Here is a 22,995-nt window from a genome sequence, read left to right on the forward strand (position 1 = left end):
ACTCTGTCAAATGAAAAGTGAGATTTCACAGCTTCTTTAATGTATCCGTATAACATTGTCTATCGGTCTTAAATCTTGTAATACATATTCGTCAATATAAGCCACACTTTATAACTGTAATGAGCCTTCTACAAAAAGGACTGTCATTTATTATCAATGTTCACATATTTTACCCTTAAAAGGGCTGTGTTCTCGAGAGTCGCAACGGTGGAGCGTGTAGTTTTCATGATTGATGGGTCGGAAAACCTAAACAAAGGAAATGTCTGTGTGCGGCAATCCCAGCCATCGAATGCTGTCAGTATCTTTGTAAAATTCAGTTAAAATCTCTGTAAACAAATAGCTTTTACACACGTGTAATTCTTCTAACTCATTTTGACTGTGTAAGAGAGTTAGTTTCTTTGTAGCGAACGTCAAAAATATCTATGCAACAAGAGCCGATGCTGCATTTAGTTAAAAGAAAGGTAAGTCCCTTACTGTAAATGCTAGTGAAAATTCCTTGACATGTACCCTTAAATGAGCCACTAAAACTTCATTGGGACAGGCCACAAATGAGTCATTTTGGCTCGTTTTCACCCGAACTCACAGAACTTTTCCCCATGGAGTACGGCCTTACTTAATCCTACTTTGTCTTTAGTTCCTTTTCTTCACTTGCTCGAAGCACATTTAACATGGGATTTTCCTTAAGCCCTTCAAGCCTGTACCACTAGTGACATCTTAACTGTAGGTGCAGTCGCATATTAGTACTTTATAATTGAGTTGAAACTATTGTAAAGTGGTTGAACTATCGATGAAGCCTAGTCAGATTTCCCGTCGAGCTGAACGCATCCATACCTTGGAAAAAATAACTGGACGTTCGTTAGCTAATAAAGCCCCTTCAGGGTCCTATATGACCAACGCAAATGGATAAAAAATTCCGCGTGACTTGAGTCATGACATAATAATCATATTACCTACTTACTTTTGCCTTATGTCAAATATACAAGTCTTCTGATGGCATTTTATCCACAACCTATGACCACCAAGAAAACGAAGTCATCTGGCTGCCAGGTTGAGATGGGTAAACCTAGGCATCTTTCGCGTGGTGTGACTTTGAGCTATCATTGCGGGACTGAAGTGATTACTTCATTTACGTTCAACTCCGACAGTTTAGCATCTACACATTATAGCTAATGCTAAAAAGACAGCAATCTCTTTCCAGATAACTAAAGGGAAAATATCACACAGTCATCCATCTATTATGAATTTTTTTCCCAATCAATTATGAATGGCACACCAGACTTACGAATTTTTAGGTGAATTTGCTGCCGGATTGTTTGTTTAAACATAAACATATCACAGAAAGAGTGGTTGTAAACCTTCTTTTGATCTCGAACTAAACAAATTCAGTCAAGCAGACCTGCTCGTATAATACAAAACACAAATATCACTCAGTTACAGTTAAGAAACAAAAATCTATTGGGGATTTTTAGGCAAAACGTCTAATACAAAAATACACGACGCACCATGTTTACATAGCAACAAACTGAATAATTTTGATATAACTCAAGTCAAGAGACGTAAAGACGTCTCAGATATTCAGGGTTTGATTAAGCTTTTGTTTACAACATTTGTATATTCGAAGGATGTCAACCCAGTGAAATCAGAAGTCATGAACGAAGGAAAACGAAGATACATTTGGAAAACCATCGATTTATTGAGTAGCGTCTGATCTAAGCTGTATAGCTGAGTGGAATGGAGTAACAAACCGTGAGTTAGTGCAGATTCGTGACCAAAAACTCGGGCTAGGTGTCAGTAAAACTAACGAGGCCAGCATCAATGTCGAGAACCTACTAAACCATTTATTTTGGGGATTTCTTTACAACCAAAAACCTATTTAAAATCACTTGGATTACTGAAGCTGAGTAGCTAGTTTATGCTCACTGGGTGTGTTCAAATATCTGTGGTTGATCTATAACACCAAAACACTACAGCAGACAGGTTACTAGGCTTTTCTCTGCTTGGTTAAAAAGATATTGGATATATCAGAAGAGTTCGAGGTCCTTGGTTTTGTAAAATGTAACGGGATTATATATACTTGGTATTCATGATTCGTTGCACCTGAGCCAACCAACATATGCCATACACCCTCTTACGTTTATACATATTTACGAGCGCACTTTGTTTTACTAGGTTTGGTGAATATATGGTACTTTTTCGTATCGTAGTAACGGCCAAGCTGCGATGTCTTTCCGCGAGATCAGGTTATTTACTGAAATGATGCGTTCCTTGGGATATCCGCGCGTCATATCCTTGGAGAATTTTCGAACTCCGAATTTCCCTTTGGTTGCAGAGATCCTAAGATGGTTGGTTTGTCGGTATGACTCCTATGCTGAATTACCGTCACGCCTTGACTCGGAACAAGATCGCGTTTTGTTTATTAAAACAGCAATACGCTTGATTTTCACTAAGGCATGTATAAAACTGAACAGCAAAAGACTCTACCAGGCAGATGGATTTGCTGTAAGGGAGCTAATAAAAATAACTAGGATATTATATGAAGCAACGCAAAATAGCGATTCCGAGTCTAAAGATGAACAAAATTGCCTCAATGTAACAGAAATCTTTGATTTCCGTAAGGTGAGTAGTTCTGATCTGTTGATATATATATGTATGTACTTACCGGCTAAGTAATAATATAGCATACAGGGGGCTTTAGTTATAAAAGTAAGGGTATATATGTTGAATTATTCATCGACAAGCTATTGTAATGTTTGAGATGAGCTTCCAGGCTTGTGACAGATTTGTCATCGAGAGGTGACCGTATTACAAATCCGATCTCAGAAACTAAATTTCCAGTTGCATGGATTAGAGTCTTCGTATTTTACACGAGACCATTTAAATATCATAAATTAAGTATCTCAGTTTTTAGAAACGATTTAAACTATAAGAAGATAATGGATATTCAGCCGTTGTGACGTATACTTTGATGATAATACTTTCGGAGTAACTAAATGCAAGGTCTGAGTACTTTCTTTACTAACACTGGGTATTGGTGTATATATCTCTATTGACTTTTACGCACCGTTTACGTGAGTGCATATTTTCTCTTATTTCCATCATACTTAGTCTTACGTTGCTCAAATTATTGTGTTTCATATTGTAATATATATCCTATATTAGTACTAGAATGGAGCTGATAATTTTCTGTTGTGATTATGTTGACAAGGCGCTGAAATTATGGAATCTTTATCATTAGAAATACCTAAAGCTGTGCCTTTTATGGCTTTAATCAAAATTTATTTGCATAGGTGAATTGTGGCCAGCAGTGGAATACAGAAAGCGCGTCTCGTTCTATTTAGGACTATCCAAATAACTAATAAAAGATGGATTCATTTGAGGTTGTTTAAAGAATTCGCCTTTCACTTTTAGATTTTAGTCTGCAAAAAATCCTTAGATGTATGAAGAAGTAAAATTTTCCCAATTAAATTTGCTACAGGTTTTTCAGTTATATAAACAAATTAATAGCACTAGAAATGGTCAGGTTTAAGGCAGATGCATTTGTGTTTATCTATGAGACTTTTTGCGATAGATCTTTTGTGTAATCAAGCGGTTACCTCGCACGTGCATTCTCAAGCTTAGTGCTAGGATTTGGCTAGCATCAGTATGTTAGGTTACTCTCTCATCTTCAGATTTCTATGAAACATGATGCTTGCCAATTAAAATAAATTGTCCTCTAACTTTTACCGCTGGTGTTTCAACAAGAATGTGGATTTTGTAAGGTTACTACCCATCTTGTTTATTTTTTGTGTACATTGGGTAGATGACTTAATACATCGTGCTACCTTTTTCTCATCCGTATACAAACATTATGGTTACTTGTGACTTCATTCATACAGAGACTCAAGATAAGTGATACTGGTGAGAGAATGGGCATAATTGGATTGATTTACCAGCTCGTGCATTAAAACAAAACAGAAACAGGCTAGAAGAAACGTATTTCATTATGCAACACCAAGCGTTTGCTATATCACTCAAATATAAATCAATATGCTTCGGAAGTCAATTCTGATTGCATCTATGAGTTAACGTGTATCTGCAGTTGCAAGTATACAAGAAGAAAGAAAAGTTTCTACTAGGTTACCTGAACACAATCCTACGGACATGCGTCTGAAAGGGAGTACAGTCTTCACAAGTGCGATCCCTATGCATCTTTTATATAATAGATACGAAGTGAATATTGGTAACGGATTTAAATTGGAGCTAAAATTGATTATAAATACAGTGGTCTTGAGTACTGTTAGGGGTATGAGGGCGGTTATCACTTCTGGGTTGCTCATGCCTTGAAAAGGTCCTTTTAGGGTACCTGAAAAAAGAAATCAGGCTGGAGTTGATCTTAGTGACCTTAGAACGTGACCGCAGTGCCTAAGGAACAACTGCCTGAGGCCAGTCACACACGACCTTTTCGTGGGTGATTTTTGTGCTAGCTCCGTACTTGTTGGAACCTTACCGCAGGAGACGGGTATCTGTGGGATAAAGCGAAGTGTATTTTCGGGATCGATTTTTTCTAACCTCAATCTTTCTTGTAGGGAGGCAGCATATCTGTTATGCTGGTTCTCTGAAAGAAACACCTTACTGCCGTCACACCTCTGTACAGTTAGCAGTACGATCTAAATCTCGAACCTTGAGTTTCCTGCTTTTAGTCTTACCGTTCTTTAACCAACCTGGCTGGCATGGTAGGACCTTGAGGAATGATTGTTCCAGCCAATATAACCCGATTGGTTCGTTGCGATAGGCAGGCCCGACCACCACGTCAAGGTAACAGTAACGTTCGATCAGCTATCGTAACCAGTGATTGGAGACTCTGGGTGACATGGATCAGAATCGATTACAATGGCGTAGGTGTATACACTCTTTGACTTATCTTAAACCGTGAGATTAAAATTACTTCCTACCACCCTTTCTACGAACTAATTCTCTCTGTGTGCCATATCTTTATATGAAATCCTTGTTTTCACTACCATTAAAGTAACTGATTCTACAAATTCGGTGTTCATCGTGTTGTGTCAATGAGGTACGGCAGCCTGGAACGATGCATATATGTGCCTGGTCCTATATTGTAGCTGAATGACTGACTGAATGGATTTAAATTCACTAACATACAGAAAGCATCAATTTTAATTAGTTTTTAAAAGGCAATCGTTATTAAACGTTCCTTACCTTGTAGTGTCGTGCTTCGTTAATAGTTCGCTTCGATAATCGTTATAATACTAATCTTAACGGTGTATAGAATCAGAAGGCAAAGAGAAACGGCAACTACATTTTATTGATAAATGATGCAAACCAGAAAGTTGTAAGCACATGAGCAAGTGTAAGCGAGCGAAACATACATGACACGTGTTGGAGAGGGCTGGTAAGCCAACTCGAGAGCGAAGCGAAAATAATGCGTATTGGAGATGGCGGGAAAGCCAACTCATTTTAAGCAAGCGTTAATCAACATTTATAGTCAAGACAAAAATGAATGACAGACATATGATGAATAGGATACGAAGTGTGCACACATATACGCTCATATAAAAAGTAGTCAAGGTTAATAAGCGAATAATGAACAAGATCAAAATATGACTCATAATGTATAGGTGAATTAGCTTGACCAGAAGCTAGAATAAAGTATGTGGGCTTAACATCTAAACTGATACCACAACCTAACCTATGCATACAGATGAAAATGTGGTTGTCCTTTTTCTGGGATGGTGACAGGGTGTTCGTCAAAAAACCTTTATTAATTTTTAAAACACTTTCTGCATCTTTTTATTTCTTAATACTTATCTCTTACGCAATATAATTGATGTGCACAAATTCATTCGGTTTTGTTTCTAATCCCGTTCAGTTATTACTTAATTAATTAACCGGTTTCATTACCCTCAAACAACTCTTATTTTGATTATGAATAATGATGACCATATACCAATTATACTTCGCATTACTACTTCTCAGGTTACAAATGCACATCAATTTTAACTGTTTATTCATTCATTTTGTGTCTTCTCTTTACTTTCTTGTGATTTCGGTTGAGGTTTGAATATTTATTTAAACTTTAGAAACTAAAGTATATTAAAAATTTGTTTATAATTTTATTATCGATTTAACTTTGGGCTGTGTCTGGCTAATAAGGAATGGAATGGAATAAATTTGTTTTATTCTGCACGCCTTGTTCTTCCTGCTGTTTTTAAATTTATTAATAGGTCTGAAAATGCTAATTCTGTCCCAAGAGTATGCATCTACTCAAAATTTCTCGCAAACTTTGTAAGATGTCATTCTACTTGTAATTTATTTAACTGCAAGTTAAGTGCATATTTTTCTTAACACTAGTTCAGTGATTAAGACATATGCGTCTTAACATCACAAGTTCAAATTTATCAAGGTTTACTCTACTTGCTATTCTTCCTAACCCATACACAATTGGTATAATCTACCACATGAATTTCGTTTGTTTAACTGTTGCTCTTTACAGAACCTTCTATATAAATGCATTTTCAAACTATTTTGAGTTATACGTTGACGCACATGTAGGTAGTAGGATTTAGATCGTAGCAGCAAATTTGCTTTCATTTTTATTTAACATAAATGACCTAAGAACGTGAATAGAAAAGTATTCAACTGATGAACGAATCATTAAAAAGTGAGAATGACTAATAGTGAACATTATATTCGTACACTAAGCTAATTATTCCCAGCTTTGACTTTAATATGATGAACAAGATTACTTTCATGTTCTTTTTTGCTACCACCTAACTAGAATAAAAGATCCCATTTTGTATAAAAGCCTTCTTGATAAAGTTTATTCAGACTGTTTATTAAACATTAGTGATTATTATTTACTGAGAAATTGTTACTGAGTGTAGAATCATATTCAATAATTCAGTACAACAAAAACCTATTGAAAGTAAAGTGGGCGAAAGTCACTTTAAATCGATATGGATTGTATTAAGAGATATAACATCCCAAACAAGAACATAGAATTAAAATGACTATTTAAGACTTTCAATAAAGCACATGGTTTTAGTACCCAGCGTTTTCGGTTTCACTTTTTCCGCTTCATTATAATCTTTTGGCCACTCAAACTAAACAGACATTTATTTTTTGTCTAGAACATTTAAGAATATTTGCACGTAAAACAAACTCAAGTTAATATGAATACTAGTTTGTCAAAAGCGTTTTCCTTCACAGTTCCAAAAGAAAATATTGTTCTACAATATTTTTTTTCGAATTTTAATGTCACTTACTACTATCTATTAAACGTTCAACGTTTTTCATGACTAAACAGCCAAACTATTCCAAAGAAAACATTATTGGCCAATTTTAGGTAAAGACGCATGAAAGAATATATAATTAATATAAACGACAGTTTAGCATTTTGCAACAAAAAATAGCTTTATTAGCAGAAACGTATTTCCAAAGTCGAAGGGATACTAAAAACCCCAATAAGCAAAAATATCACAAAGACTAACAAAAATAATTTTTATGGAGAGTCGGCTAGAAATCATTCATTCATATTACAGCTATGATAAATTAAAAATCACATCCAAAAGTTTATATTATTCACAAGATTCAAAATGTTAATGTTCGAGGTTTTCATAATTTAACCGAAATCTATTTTTTCTTTCCCTAGGTTAAACAGCTTCAAGAGGCTAGAAATTTATGTAGTCAACTTGCATCATCTGGCGCTTCATTAAATTCACTATTGAATAAAGAAGTAGATATTAAGGAATTACGTGGGACTTCTTTAAGACGTCAAATAGATCGAGAATATGTTGAGGAATCTATAAAAACCGCTAAAAATGCTATCAATGGTCAAATTGACAAAATTCAATCATCACTTGTCAATATCACCGCTGATGAAACCAATTTAGATATGAAAATTGAAAAGAAACGCAGTGAATTAGAACGTAATCGTAAACGTTTATCTACATTACAATCTGTAAGACCTGTATATATGGAAGAGTATGAACAATTAGAAGAGGAATTATCTTCACTTTACACCACTTACTTGACAAAATTTCGTAATCTTACATTCTTAGAAAGTCAATATGAGTATCTTCTGGATAATATTAATCAAAATAATGAGGATACAGAAATTACTCTTAAAAATATAGCTGATAAAGTGAAAACATATTCGGTAGGTAAGAATGGTTATGAATTGTGTGCCTGAGCTTATGTGAATACAGTAAAGAGTTTCTTTAATATTAAGTATGTATTTGAATTTAATTTAATTACTTTGTGGTTATTTAACATGAATATGTAATTAAACGAACATTTAATGTACGTGTTTCTACCATACTGTGTGAATCTGATATTGCAATGAATCAAAATTTAAATTAATGCAGTTTCAGTGAGTTGAAATTTAGTCAAATCAATCGAATGTAGCACCAAATATAATAAAATGGTTATCAGAAGTCTACTTTATAAGTTGGATGGAAAATCTTTTCCAATATTCACAAACCACACGAAAACCATTAGCAATCGGCAGAAAGATTTACACAAAGATAAATAACACAAAATTGCTTTTTTAACTGTTCATTGAAATATTTAATATCATACTGCACACTGAATTTCTCACTTCCTTTCCATGTCTAAGGTTGAAGTTGAAATGTTAACATTTAATGCGATTGAACTCAATAGTTTTCAATAGTCATTTTTAATTAGGAATCCATATATCTTGAACTGGAGGGAACTGGGATGCGTGTAATAACTGCTGAACATGTGTATTTAGTTGAAAATGGCAAGTTGTATGTAAAAAGCAGGAAAAGAGAATAGGAATAACAGAACTTTGAGGTAAATCTACCCTGATGAGTAAATAAGTGAAACTCCTTTTCATACAAATATATCGGTATGCTTCAGAGAAACAAAGAATAACTACTCATGTAGACTGAAGCAGTCTACTATAATTAGGGAATATATGTTTCATATCTCTTACCACTTAATTATGAGGCATATCTGCAGCATGGGTTACTTGACATTGTAGCTTGAGATTTTGTCAATAAGCTTTTCAGTCCCTAAAAATGTCGAATTGAAGCTCATAGAATCTGCTGCTGTTATAATAATGCTTGATACAATATTCACTACACTCAACAATACAACAATTAAAACTGTTTATGGGCTTTAATCTTTTTACACTGAGTCTTCAAATATTTACTTTGGTTGCGATATAACTCAGTATCTCTGCTGACTATAATTTAGGAAATAATAGCTTTTTGATAATTCTATGGTAAAAATACATACACCGTACGACCTACTAATAATACAGCGATGTTTTGTTAAATTTGTTTTAATTTGGGATCAGAATGATATTATTTACAACAATTATAAGAAGCCTTTTAAAACATAAATTTTGGCAGCCTGGTTATCAACTTTTACTGGGTTCAGCTGTATGAGTTAATAAAGGTTGGATGCACACTGATCTCAATTACAAAGCAGGATGTTTGTAGGATACAATAGCTTACAATTTAGATTGCCGAAACCACCACCTTACTTGATTTTTGCGACACAAAAGTTTGGGATAAACCAAAGAAAGTGCACTGGATAAATTGATTGGTTACTGAACCATTTAGAATTACTTCGTAAATCGCATGGAGATTTTTGGTCTAGATATAAGCTGATTGAAATATGGCCAATTTTTTATGGATTATTAATTTGGATTTATAATTGTAGAACCTGATGAGAAATTATTGAAAAGAATATTCTTCGTTCATATAATTGTGTTTTAATTTGATGAGAATTTTTCAGTGATTGAAATGTCTTTTTCAATGTGTATTGATTTCAGAGTAATCATAAGACGAATCCAGTATTTATAAATTTTGGTCGTACTTCATGGGGATTGATGAAATTCCTATGGGACTGTAGTGTCTAGTACTATGTCAAGCACACATGGGTCATTCCATATTTCGGACAGACTAATATACTATTCTTCTTGTGTCACATTTTGACCTTGGCAGTTATTCGCTTATTAACCTTGACTGTTTTCATCTGAGGGTATGTAAGTATACAGCTTGCCTTATTCATCACGCGTCTTTAGCTTATTTTTGTCCAGCCATAAATATTTGAGTCACGCTTCATCAATTGGAGTTGTCAAGCTTGCCTACCCTGTTTTTCTTCGGTTACCTACTTCTCTTTATCTTAATGTCTGTCTGGATAAACGAGTGTCTGATTTAAATACTTCCAACTCAACCCGTACTTGGCTTCTTATTACCACCGTCGCATAAACGGTGTTAGCCTAGGTGTAATATATGGGGTCGAAATAGAAGATTCATATTCATGGAACATCAATTCCTTTCGAAATGGAGTCAGATCAACAGTCCACTAAAGGGCTCTCATAATTTCCGTGTAACTTCAAAACCGGGTATACAGTGTGTCAGTGAATGCAGTTCTGTTGTATGACTATGAGATCTGTCCCCTTCTAGTTGAGGATGTTCAGCTGTCACTATCCTGATCATCATTGTCTCCGAAAGACTGCTGATATCTGACAGCAACACTGTCCGCAAAGTATATTTGGGGACATTGGTGAAAACTCAATAGGTGCTATAATTTTGAAACATAGGTGTCATTGGCCTAGGGATGCCTTAAGAATGTTATCCATCAGGCCTCCATTCTACATTATTGGCTTACGCTAGGAGTAGATGGATAAAGTAGAGAGGTGGTTAGTTTATGATGTCAGGCTATGGTATCAAAAAGTCATATAGAACTAGATTCTGTTTTCCCATCAAGGATTCCTTGCTGGATGACCCAAGAGATCACAGAACTTAGTGGCTTATAATGTTATCAAACATAGCTCAGAATAGAAGCCGGTAAAGATCATGCTAGCGCTACCTATTATGTTTTTCTATAAAAGTAGGATAACCCGTTTTTACTCGACGAAATTGACTTTGACTGTATTTCTAGCCGAATTATATCTCTTATCGAACACTGCTTGTTCATCAACTTAATTATTGACCATAAAACTTCTCCTTATTCCACTTCTTTGTAATGTTATCATACATAATGTGAAGCATTTATTTCGATTCCCAATATACCAGTGGAAATATTTTTTATCAGTAGACTTTTATGCCAACTTTTCTTGAATTTGTTTTTCTTCTGTATTTGCGAGTTACTATTTTACAAACATTCAAACAACAGATGCTTCGTTAAGTGTAATAATGATAAAAGTAACTGATGCATTACAACAGAGATATACATGAATAAATATTACGTAAAGACTAGTGTGATATTACTACTTGTTTTTCTGAAATCTCTAGACATAAGAGAGGTTCGACTTTGTAACTAGATAATTCAAATTTCGTTCCATGAAGTAATGAATTCCGTGTATATTGATAATCATTGTGTTTTTATTTTCGTTTAGTTTAGAGATGAAGAAAATCAGAGGACTGCTTCGTATGGTGGAGATGAAAATACTTTTAAAAATCAATTAAATTTAAAAACTAATGCTGGAGAATATAGTAGTTTTTGTGCTGAGGTTGATAACGATACAAGTGATAACGATGATATTGATGATGATGATGATGATTCAATTAATGATAATCAAACTGAAAATGCTGAAGATATCGTTGAGAATGATAATTCATTTTATCAAAGTAGTAATGGAAATACTATGAAACGTAGATTTTCAAGAAATCAACTCAAACCTGAATGGTCTCCTGGTCGTCAGCGTATTCCAGGTACCAGTTATCATGGTAGAACTCAAAGTTCGAACAACAGTGATGATTTTCAAGTAAATGAAGGAAGCTATCGGTCTACAAACATGGATGAATCACTGTTAACAAAACGGTCACAGAAAGTAAGTCCAAAACGAACTAAATTTACTTCTGAATATTAATAGTAGAAGTGCTACATTTGAAGAGATTACGATATCACCTAAACCGGTGAACGGAACAGTCAGCAACATAACGACAAGACCGGCTAAGGCTATTCACTGCGCCTCAGTCATTGTAACTAAAGGGAGAAGACCAACCTCAGACGAGGGGAAAGTATATTACAAAGCAGTCCGGAAGGACTAATAAACAAGCACACAACGCATGTGTATATATATAGTACAAAAATGTCCTTGGGAAACGTCACAAAGTAGCGTACTAAAAAAAGAAACGAACTAATGATATTTAGGTTCTTCTCAAGTGGTAAATACAAACTGAAGGTAAAAGTGAGATAAAGTATCCTTAACAAAATGTTAAGTTTTTCCTGTCGTCATTATGGCCGTCATTTTATAGATTATGTAAACAGTGTTAACTATTTCAAGTTGAAAATTATTTATATTTATCTAAATTACAATTTAATAATATAGTGTTTATTGCACTATCGAAATTTAACCATTCGAGTATCTTGGGTACATATCATTTTTCCGTAAATCTAATTGGTCATTACGGTTTTAAGTCCTGTTTCACTCACAAATTTATGCAGCCTACTATCATCCATCAATACATCCTTTAGATATTACTTATTTAATATTATTTTTTCATATTTTTATTGTCTCTCGATGCGCTGATTTGAAGTATTACAACTTTAACCAATCCACATTTGTGTTGAATTGCACATATTTCCATGAATTTGCCTCTTTTAGAAAATGAGTCATTCGGGGTGAGGGTTAATTCCACTTGCATTAGCAGTTTTGATCTTGCACCTGACTACTAATAAAAATGAAGCATGAATTATTATTTGCACTATCGCAATCCATGATGGAGGGCGTGTTTCATTCTATGTTAGAAACTATTTCAAAATATCTACAGTTGAGTGAATAAATAAACGAAAACGTCACCGTAATTACTGACTACGATACACTCAGATGATTTGACAACGTGGAGTTTATTCTTAGCCGAATAGGATGAAAAGAGTGTGTACTGTTATCTAGAATCTTATCTAACTTCATCTGGACATAAATCCTATACAAAATCAGCATTATAATGAACCAGGATCTAAATAAAAAATGTTATCCATAGAATAGAATTTTTAGTTGTATTTCTACTGTTTTCGGAAATGAACTAAGAAATTTTGTAGTAATAGTATTTAGTACAATAAAGTCAGTCAGCAGTGGTTAGTTGACTGGAATTTAAAGACAAACATGTTTTTGGTGAATACTTTATTAATTTTTCTGACCAGATAACAAATAGATCAGTATGGGAGAGTGTGAAGATTATAAAATGTTATTAGTATCACGAACCAACCTAAGTTAAACAACCGTTAAAACCTAAGAAGCATTAGACACCTGTTTAATTTAAGTATGGGGCTCCCCAGTTGTGTCCATCTATAAATCCACCAAGAACCGAACTCAGAATTTTCGGCCTCGTTCACTAACGATTAATCTCTAAACCACTTAACCAAAACTCACTGTCGTACATGTCTAACTTCATTAAATTTATGATGCTGCACAACTATCTTCCATTGTTAATGATAAACATATATTTATTTGTTATATCCCGATAAGTAATTTCGGTCATTTATTTACCCTGAAGAAGTGGCTTAAATTAAGTCACTAAACGTGCGAAATACAATTTTTCTACTCATTGTGTTACAACAAAAAATGTATATTTATTATTAACTTTCTACCCAATGCTCAATTTATTTGAAACTATCTTCCATTGTCTTCAGAGTCTTTTTTGTTCACTTTTAAAGAGTTCGGTATTAATTCTGTATTAATAATCATGACTGTTGCAGGGATATTAATGGGGTATTGTAAGTTACTTTTTATTGTCTGTTGGATACTAGCAATGTTGATTGAAAAACTATAAATATAGTCATGTAATTATCAGGATTTTAAGTTTATTATTCCTTGTCTTTGAGTATCCCTGTATTTTACGTTTCTGAAAAATTTATAAATGGAAAATAAGGATAGTTTTTAAGCAATCCATTGTGCCAAACACTTACTTACGCCTGTTACTCCAAATGGAGCATAGGCCGCCGACCAGCATTCTCCAACCCACTCTCTCCTCAGCCTTCCTTTCTAGTTCTATCCGATTTTTGTTCATTCTTCTCATGTCTGTCTCCATTTCTCGGCGTAATGTGTTCTATGGTCTTCCTCTTTTCCTTTGGCCTTCAGGATTCTATGTGAGGGCTTGTCTTGTGATGCAGCTGGGTGATTTCCTCAATGTGTGTCCTATCCACTTCCAGCGCTTCTTCTTGATTTCTTCCTGCACTGGAATCTGGTTTGTTCTCTCCCACAGTAGGTTATTGCTGATAGTGTCTGGCCAACGGATCCGAAGTATTTTGTGTAGACAACTGTTAATAAACACCCGTATCTTCTGGATGATGGCTCTCGTAGTCCTCCAGGTTTCCGCCTCATACAGTTGAACTGTATTGACAGTTGTATTGAAAATTCCGATCTTGGTGTTGGTTGACAATTGTTTTGAGTTCCAGATGTTCTTCGGTTGTAAATATGCTGCTCTTGTTTTGCCGATCCGCACCTTCACATCGTTTATGGATTATCTGGTCACTAAAACCCACTTAAACAGGATTCGAACCGGTGACTGGATAGTACTACTTGGTGTTTTAGTAACATGGTTTAAACTCTAAACAAATGCGTAGACTAAAGACATATGGTTTCTTTGAAATAATAACTGAAGTTTCCAACCACTCTTCAGAAATTTCTCTAAACGTATTCTTTCAAGGGAAACGTTTAACTGTCTGTTTAGACAATCAACGTTGATCATAAACACTGTAGAGTTTAGAAAAAGTATATATTGGCCTTAGTTGTTATACTATAATAGCACAGGGAAAGAAAACTGAGAGTATTTATAGAAAAGAAGTAAATATAGAAGAAGCATTTATAAACGTAAAGAATATGATTTATAGAGGATGAGTGAAATTGAGAAATAGGTAGTATGAAATAGCAATAAAAACTCAAGCTTAAAAGACAGAGAATGGAGGAATCTTGATTATCATAAATTTTTTTGATTCACCTATGGACAAGAACTTGTAGAGTGTAAAGTATACTGAACATTGATCAGTTTTATTATTTAGTACTATCATGTTTCATCTATTAATTACAAAGTAATAGTTAATCGCTAGGTCAACTGAACTTTATTTTTACATCTACTTACGATTAATAACTAAAAGTTTTTTTATTACTACATTTAATAGTCCTATTTTTTCCGAACAGTGGCTTATTCCATTTTTAGCTCAGAAAATGAGTTTGTTCTTTAGACAACAGTCGAATGATATCCTTTCTTCCCATCAATAATATTAGGAAATATCTGTTGAATCTGATTGAGATACGCAATTCACATACCTTTGATTATTGATGATTAAGTAGTACCACGTAAATTTACTAAGATCATTAAGTGTTTGGTTTTAAGCAAGATAGGTAGGTCAGTAAAAATTACATTGGTTTAGCCAACAGCTAATTCAGGTAAAGGTTCGCTGGCGTGTGTAAAGAGGAAACTGGAAAGCCCTCAAAGTGATCATTTTAAGGCATAATTCATTCAAGGGTAATTCATATAAGTCACAGTCTATCGTATTTAAAAATTTTTTCTGACGTTTTGAAATGGCAAAAAATTTAAGTTTACGGAGGCTATTTCATATAGTCTTCTTATCTTGAGTTTAGTGGTATTATTTGATTGATTACAATCTTCTTACATATAAACTTCCGCTTATTCGCCAGTAACTAACACTATTCATTTATCTAAGCTCATGTGATATCCGATGACTTTTATATGTTATTTAGTTTAAGGTAGTCGCCTTTTAAATAACATTTAATCTGCTACATTTTGTCATACCTATTAAGCACCTTGTCTAATACAAGGTGGCAAATTTATGACTATTTCTTGTAACTGCCAATATCGTGGATTAGTATCATTTAGATTAGAAAACGATAATCAAAAGTGCAACTGATCAATAATCGTTTTGTTTTGTTTTATTATTAGTACCACAACAACTATTATTACTACTATTACTGAATAAAACATTATGTAATTTAAAGATAAAATCCTGTACGACTCTATTGTTTACATGTTATAGTATTTTGTTTGATTCAACAGGATTATTATCCAACAGCAAGTGCTGAGAATGAAAAGCAAACATATTTGAAGCATACACTTCAATCTGAGGAGAATGAACATGATGATTTTTGAGTGAATTATTAACGTGCTAGTGATTTATTTATTTCTACAAAATGTATAATAAAAAGTTATTGTAAAAAGAAGCATTATTTATTCTTCTGTGAAGTCATTCTAATTGAATAACATTACTGATGGAAGTATAAAATCAGGTTAATTGTAAAGTATCTTCAATTTCTGTTGTTTATTTTAAGAATCTGAGATTTAGTCAATCCCTATCATTATGTGAACTACTTATTGAATCCCTTGATTCTTAAGTGGATTTGCAAGTTGATTACACTTTGGTTGGTATCTATGAGAGGTTCAAGTAAAAACTAGAAATCCTTAAAAGTAATCAACAATACTGTGTTTGCCGAATACATTGGTCAGCGTTGACACGAGGACGCAGGTACATCCAGACAGGATATCCTGACCGAACTGAAATAGTATAAGAAACATGTCGTATAGTCTGTGTTAGCCACTATTCAAAGTATAAGGAAATATAGTAACGTCATCTGTAATGAAGAAATTATGTTAGATTATATGCCGCAAGAACTAGGAAATTTCAAACTCTATGTGATCCAAGCACTTACCACAAAATATCTGGGCAGTTGGAACATTTAGACCATTTTTTGTCCAAAACAAAAGACATAGATTCAGCTTAACAAACACAGCCAAAATACGAAACTTCAGCATATTGCTGTTTTTTTAGTTCGGGTCTACCTAACACTGGAAGTAAATTTTTCAGTTAAAAACGTTTTTACTTAAAAGATATTAAAGCAAAGGTTGATTAGTGTAATAAAAACGGACACCCCATTATGAGTATAGATAGGTCCAATAAAGAAGAATGAGAATTAGTTACGACAACTGATGTAAAAATAGGGTGAGAAATAACTGAAATGATAATTTCCACTGTTTAGAGAAACTCACATTATTTCAAGTTTGATTGTTGTTAATAAAGTTGATAATTGACAGAAAGTGAATGTTATGGTTTGCAATATATTGTTTGTCTTTAAACATAATAATGTTTTTTAGTCCAGGTGGGATAAACTATTGAAAACGGATAAGTCAGTTAAAATTCTGACTTCAGTCCTGCTTTGCTTCAATGGTTAAAGTTTGTATACTAAGTGAATAATCATAATCAAGAATGAATTGGGTGGATATTCTGAGAGAGGAGTTCAACTGTTTAGTTTGAATTTGTATAAACACTTTCTTTTTAGGAAAATGTGTTTGACAATGCCTCTGCATAATGATAATTAAATGTTTAGTGTCACAGAAAACAAATCTCTGGTTAGAACATTCATGTTTTTTAAATATTTGGTAATCCTCTTACATGCATATGATGTTTCAGAACTTCTCATGGTTCATAATGAGGGTGTTTGAATATTGTCTGGTTGAATTAGCTTAAAATCATATTACCTTTTGGTTCTCTAAAAGGGTTATTATTTTGACTAGTTTTGAAATGATACCTTACGTCACACCTTCCTTTCTATTTGTTCAAAGCTTACGGGCTGATAAATACACCAGGATTAAACAGACGGCTGCATAATCAGACATAACGTATAAAGATACTAGTTTGCTTAAAACTGTTCAAGAGTATTCCATGCAAGCAAGGGTTGCTGTACTTGAGGGGTATGTATCGAAAGAATTGGTAAAAAATCACAAAATATACCCGAGCTGGGAAGGAAATGAATCATGGTAATCTTATTCACCTCATATTTTGTCCCGGATGAAATCTGGCACACTAATGTGTTCGTATGCATTTCTTAACCATTTTAGCACTCACAGACCAGTGAGACAAGGAAGTCAGCACCGGTTTTGCTTAGTAAATAATCCTGAAATTCATGCTGGTGGTATAGATGTGTATCATTTTTGATTTACGGCCGAACGTAGCATCATCCTACCCAATTCAAATGAACCAAATCTTCGTTTGTTATGCTTTTTCTTTATAACTATTCAGAGTGATATTTGAATGAATGTGAAAATAATGACGTTCCTCGTAATTTCCGATTATCCAGACACATTGAGAAGTAAAAGTATCTGAAGAATGATTTTATCGCAGGATGATATCAACTAAAACATCAGTCGAGAAAAAAGTAGAAAATAGTTGTTGCCTACCCTTCTGGGACTCCTCAGCAGTATGCATCCCCAACACTCTACCGAATCAAAATAAGAATCTATAAGTCTTGGGTAAAGCACATTACCATCAAATCATTGTATTAGAATCCAGCTAGCTATAAACGTTAGTGATATGACCTATCATCAAAGTAATTAAATATATTTTAGATTTACTAGTTATTGGGCTGCTCCCGACTGCTGCTTTGTTCTTGTGCTTAAATAATGTTTATTCGTGAGTCATAGTGGTTATATAAACATATATCTACAACTAACTTCTACTTTTTCGGAAATCATTCGAACTTCTTACTGTATAATATTAGATTAATTAAAACGATTTAAGTTGAAGCTTGTTAGCTCTTCAATTGAGAAGAATATATAATAGATGACAGTTGTAGTAGTGAACTTTATTTATAAGACATGTACTCCGTTTCTACTAGTTGTGAATAGAATATGCGTTTGCTGAAGATAGATTATAAGTATCGATTTGAATAGAATCGTGACGTAACTTTATGTATGGTCCCGTAACTGAATGAGTTCTAGATGGGTTTATTTCAAGTATATATATGTGATAAGTTTTTACAGGCATTTTAAAGAACATGAAAATGTCAGTTGTTCTCGACCATCTCTTTCATATTTATGTAGAATAAAAGAAACTGATAAAAAGTTTTTCACTATAAAGAAACTATAACTGTTATAATTTGTTTCTATTCCAGGTCATTGATAATAACTAATTATTCTTATCATCTTAAATTTTGTTTTAAACAAAACTTAAATTGTATAGATATATATTACTTACAGAATAAAAACAAACTTGTAAAGAAAAAGTCGAAAAAAAGCAATCCTTTTCAAAGTTAAATACTCTTGATATAATTAATATGATATAAACCTGGAGTATTTAAGAATAAATATAAGGTAATCTAAATTTTTACGGATGAAAAAACAAACAGAAATCAAGAATGGCATTGTGACTTTTTACATAAGATTCTGATTGAAAAGACAAGGGATTTTTAATTGTTTCATATGTGTTCATTATTCTTACTTCATAGAAGTAACGGTTTTTGTACAATTGCTTCTAGTACAATTTTCATTCTTCATTTGGTGGGATGTCGTCGTAGTTAGTTGATTACAATCAGTTATATTGGCCACATGTTGTTGTACATTATAATTGTCTCCTATTCCATACGGATAATGGTAATGACTATAATAATTGTTACCATACATGATATTTGAATTATTTTCAAAACAATTGAAAAGATTGTTGCTTGTTGGATTTATTCCATCTAGAATAATACCAGAATCCATACTTGTACGGTGTTGACAAGTTTCCACGTCGGAATTACACAATGTAGACAATGTCAGCTGATAATTTTTCATCATAGATATTGAATTCTGTGTTAAAGTTATTTTTGGTTCCCTAATAGATTTCGGGAAATTGACAATTGTAGGATTCCATGGCCATGTTATAGTTATCCATCCAAGAATATTATTTAGTGTTTTAAATATACTGTTTAAAGGTTCCTTTTTTGTTGGCATAGTAGAGGTCGTTATATTTTTTATATCTTTAAACAAAATAGGCACCAACATATTATTCCATAAGTCAAGAAACCAGTTTAATGACAGCTGCGAATGCATTGGACATGTTAGAAATGTTCGTATACCGAAAATAGTGAACTGATTTGATTGTAGCAATGAATAAGGAATTTCGTTTAGTTGATTCCAAAATTCAGTTAACCATGAAACCAACTGGTTAAGATTTTTATCTTCAACTTGTGTTACATATTTATTCAAAGAATCTTTATCTTCGTTAAATCCATGTGAAGAGTAAAATTCATTAAATAAACGATATTGAATTAATTTACGGTTTAAGCTTCTCTCTAAGTATTCTTTTGCATCGTTTATATCGGACAAATGATTTATAACTCTGCCAATTAAAATAAAAGTAATGGTTTTAATAATATGCAAAAAGGTTATGCTACACATACCCTCAAATTGTACACTTTTTAAAGTAATGAATTGCAGTACATATAATATTGGATAATAGTGATGTTTTGAAATAATTAATCCCAATAAAAACAATCATATGACATTGACGATTATTTCGGTAGAACAACTAGAAGACGGAGTTGGTCTGATCAACTAACTGACTAATTGCTGTAAACGATTGTGTTTTTAAGTGAAAATCACAGTGTAACATAATGGGTTGATTATTAATTCTCATGATAGATAACTTATTAGATAGCTTACTAGATAAGGTTATAAATGAAGAATAGATATTTTTAAAATCTGAAATTGGTGTTGTATATTATCTCTAATATTCTAGTTCTTAGTGCACAAGAATATAATACCAACGTTGTGTAAACATGGTTATTTTAGATAAGGATCAGTGATGAACCATATTTCAATAAAAATCTTAAGATTCGAAATTGGATTTGGATTTCTTGCAATAGCCAAATATCAAAGACAATGCTTCATTACTTAGGGTGTAAATTTCTAAAATTTATGTTTATATGATACATATAATATTTAGGAATAATTGAGGAGAATTCACTGCCAGATCAGAGTAATATTTATTACAATGCCAATTGTGTTAGGAAAACTTATCAATAAGGCATGGTTACTTCCTATTTACTTAAAATAGCACAATGAAATTATGTTACAAGCGATAGTAGGACTTTGGGGGTGTCAGGGTTTATAAACTATCGTGTATTTGGTTTCAAAATCATTGTCCGTTAAGGTTATCTGGTCAAATAGTTGATGACAAAAAATCCAACTGCGTTAATTATTACACTAGTGCTTCAAGTGGGGAGGAGTGAACTAGTTGTACAGCTGTACGTGTTAAAACACATATTTGAATGACTTAAAGAACAGTTGTAGTTCAAAAACATGGTAACCCCAAGTGTCAATCCACTTTTTTGTCTTATCACTAAATATTCAGTAAGAAACTTCCATAAAAAAGATTTTCTAGATTTTTTGAATGTCTATAAAAGTTCTCCGGAGTGGATACTTAGACTTTCGAAATTTGTACACAAATGGGAATTCAAACCGTTATTATGTCGTAAAAACAGTTGTTCTAATTTCAAACTCAAGTTGACAACCCTCATTTCATCTTTTAATGTTTTGATCGATGACAAAATTTACTATTTATTCATCATTTTTTATTTGTTTTGATGGTAAATTATTTAGTTAAGATCATCTTCATACAAAATGTTTGACGACTAAGTGAAAAATGGAGCTATTTGAAACATTTCTGTATGAAAGCAGATGAAAGCTAAACATTGTCGAGTATTTGACACTAAACTGTGGCAGTCCTCTTCCTGGAGTAACAATATTGTGTAACCTTCTTTGGTCAAATGAATCATAAATTTGATGAACTCACTTTATCTGATTTTCTATCAAAAACTTCTCAAGTTCTATGTTACCAGTTCCACTAGTTCCTACAATCTTAGGACTAAAAGAAAAAAGAATTGTAATGTAAAGTATGTTGATTAAAGAAAGTGCGCAATGTTACTAGTTAATACAGAAAAGTTAAGATTTAAATTTTGATTATGTCTATGTATCCTGACCTTATATCAATGATTGATCCAAAACTTGGAGAAATCAAACGAGCACTAGAAATGTAGTTGAAAACAATTGAGTAATACCAATAGAGATAAAATGGGAAGTCGTCATAGTGGTATTGAGTTCTCTGAGTTGGATAGTTCGATTATGAAGCTTTCATTAGCTTTCTTGACAACAAGTGTCTACTTCGAATAGAAGAAAGTGTCTTTACTATATCTTGTATAAATAACACTTAGGACTTAAGTGTTGAATTTTTAAGACAAGCCTGAAATATTCTGTCTTCACTGTCACATTTCAGCTGATTATTCCAGTTAGTGGAAAAGAGTGAATAGTTTCGTGGTACTTACGACTAACTGATTTATTTTGATTTTTTTATATGACCTTTTAAAGAAAGTGAGTTGATTTTGTGATTTACGTTACTTTGTAATGAACGTTATATGAAATGACATTTAACAAAAACATTTTGTTCAATCAAGAATATACGGAGGTCTCTTATGAAAAGATAATTTTACAGTTAATCTAATTTGTGAAACAAACATTTGATTTGAACAAATGGATTACTCAATACATTGTCTATGTGAACAGTGACTGTAGACTGGTGAATTATTACCAAATTTTCAGTTCAAAACACGGGGACTATGAACGTGAACATGAATGACTATTTTGAAACAAGGGGAATAATAACAAAACCAATAAAATTTATCAAGGAAACTAGCTGTATGAGATAAACGTTTATGATTTCTTCAACTCTCCGATAATGGTCCATATAAATGCAATGTTAGGTGAAATCGATAAACTATTAGTAAACAAATACCAGGACAAGAAATGATCTTGTCAGTTATAGATTTATACTCACAGAAATGTGATACTTTAGATAGGTCTAAGTATTGAGGGCACAATAAGAAAAGAAATTAGAAACTAGTTGTTTCTAGTAAATCTTTAATCACCCAAAGGATTTAAAGAAAGATCTTTGTGATAAGTTTAAGACTAATGAACTTAGTGGAGAAAATAATGGATAACTGTAATATTGTGTTAAGTATAATAGCTACCACTCTAATTGATAAATTTTCATAGCATTTTAAATGTGAATGTATAAAAATGAGGTCTGTCAAAATACATGATGTTCTGTTAGTTTTTATAGTAGATCTTTTAAATAACCTAGTCAAGGCTTCAAATAATGTGTCATGACAGAAGTTGATGACATTTTCCTTTTGATGTATTAAGAGTGAAATGCAGTTCAAAAATAATTCCTCATCATGATATTTTTTTC

General features: G+C 33.0%; 2 protein-coding genes across 2 annotated transcripts; one reads left to right on the forward strand and one right to left on the reverse strand.

Annotated features, from left to right (window-relative positions):
- Positions 1-259: 259 nt before the first annotated feature.
- Positions 260-16,148, forward strand: Smp_067510 (hypothetical protein; the record flags this gene model as incomplete). Its single annotated transcript, XM_018788514.1, has 6 exons — positions 260-294; positions 2,205-2,616; positions 7,649-8,155; positions 9,800-10,012; positions 11,372-11,806; positions 15,993-16,148. 4 exons carry the CDS (start codon positions 260-262, stop codon positions 9,884-9,886), a joined length of 1,041 nt encoding a protein of 346 aa, XP_018654049.1. The 3' UTR covers positions 9,887-10,012; positions 11,372-11,806; positions 15,993-16,148.
- Positions 16,149-19,202: 3,054 nt separating this feature from the next.
- Smp_067500 (hypothetical protein) lies at positions 19,203-20,147 on the reverse strand (the record flags this gene model as incomplete). The annotated part of the gene is made up of 1 exon (XM_018788515.1): positions 19,203-20,147. One exon carries the CDS (start codon positions 20,145-20,147, stop codon positions 19,203-19,205), a length of 945 nt encoding a protein of 314 aa, XP_018654050.1.
- Between the last annotated feature and the right edge of the window lie 2,848 nt (positions 20,148-22,995).

This window comes from Schistosoma mansoni, chromosome W (genome assembly GCF_000237925.1).
Source record: "Schistosoma mansoni strain Puerto Rico chromosome W, complete genome".
NCBI lineage: Eukaryota > Metazoa > Platyhelminthes > Trematoda > Strigeidida > Schistosomatidae > Schistosoma > Schistosoma mansoni.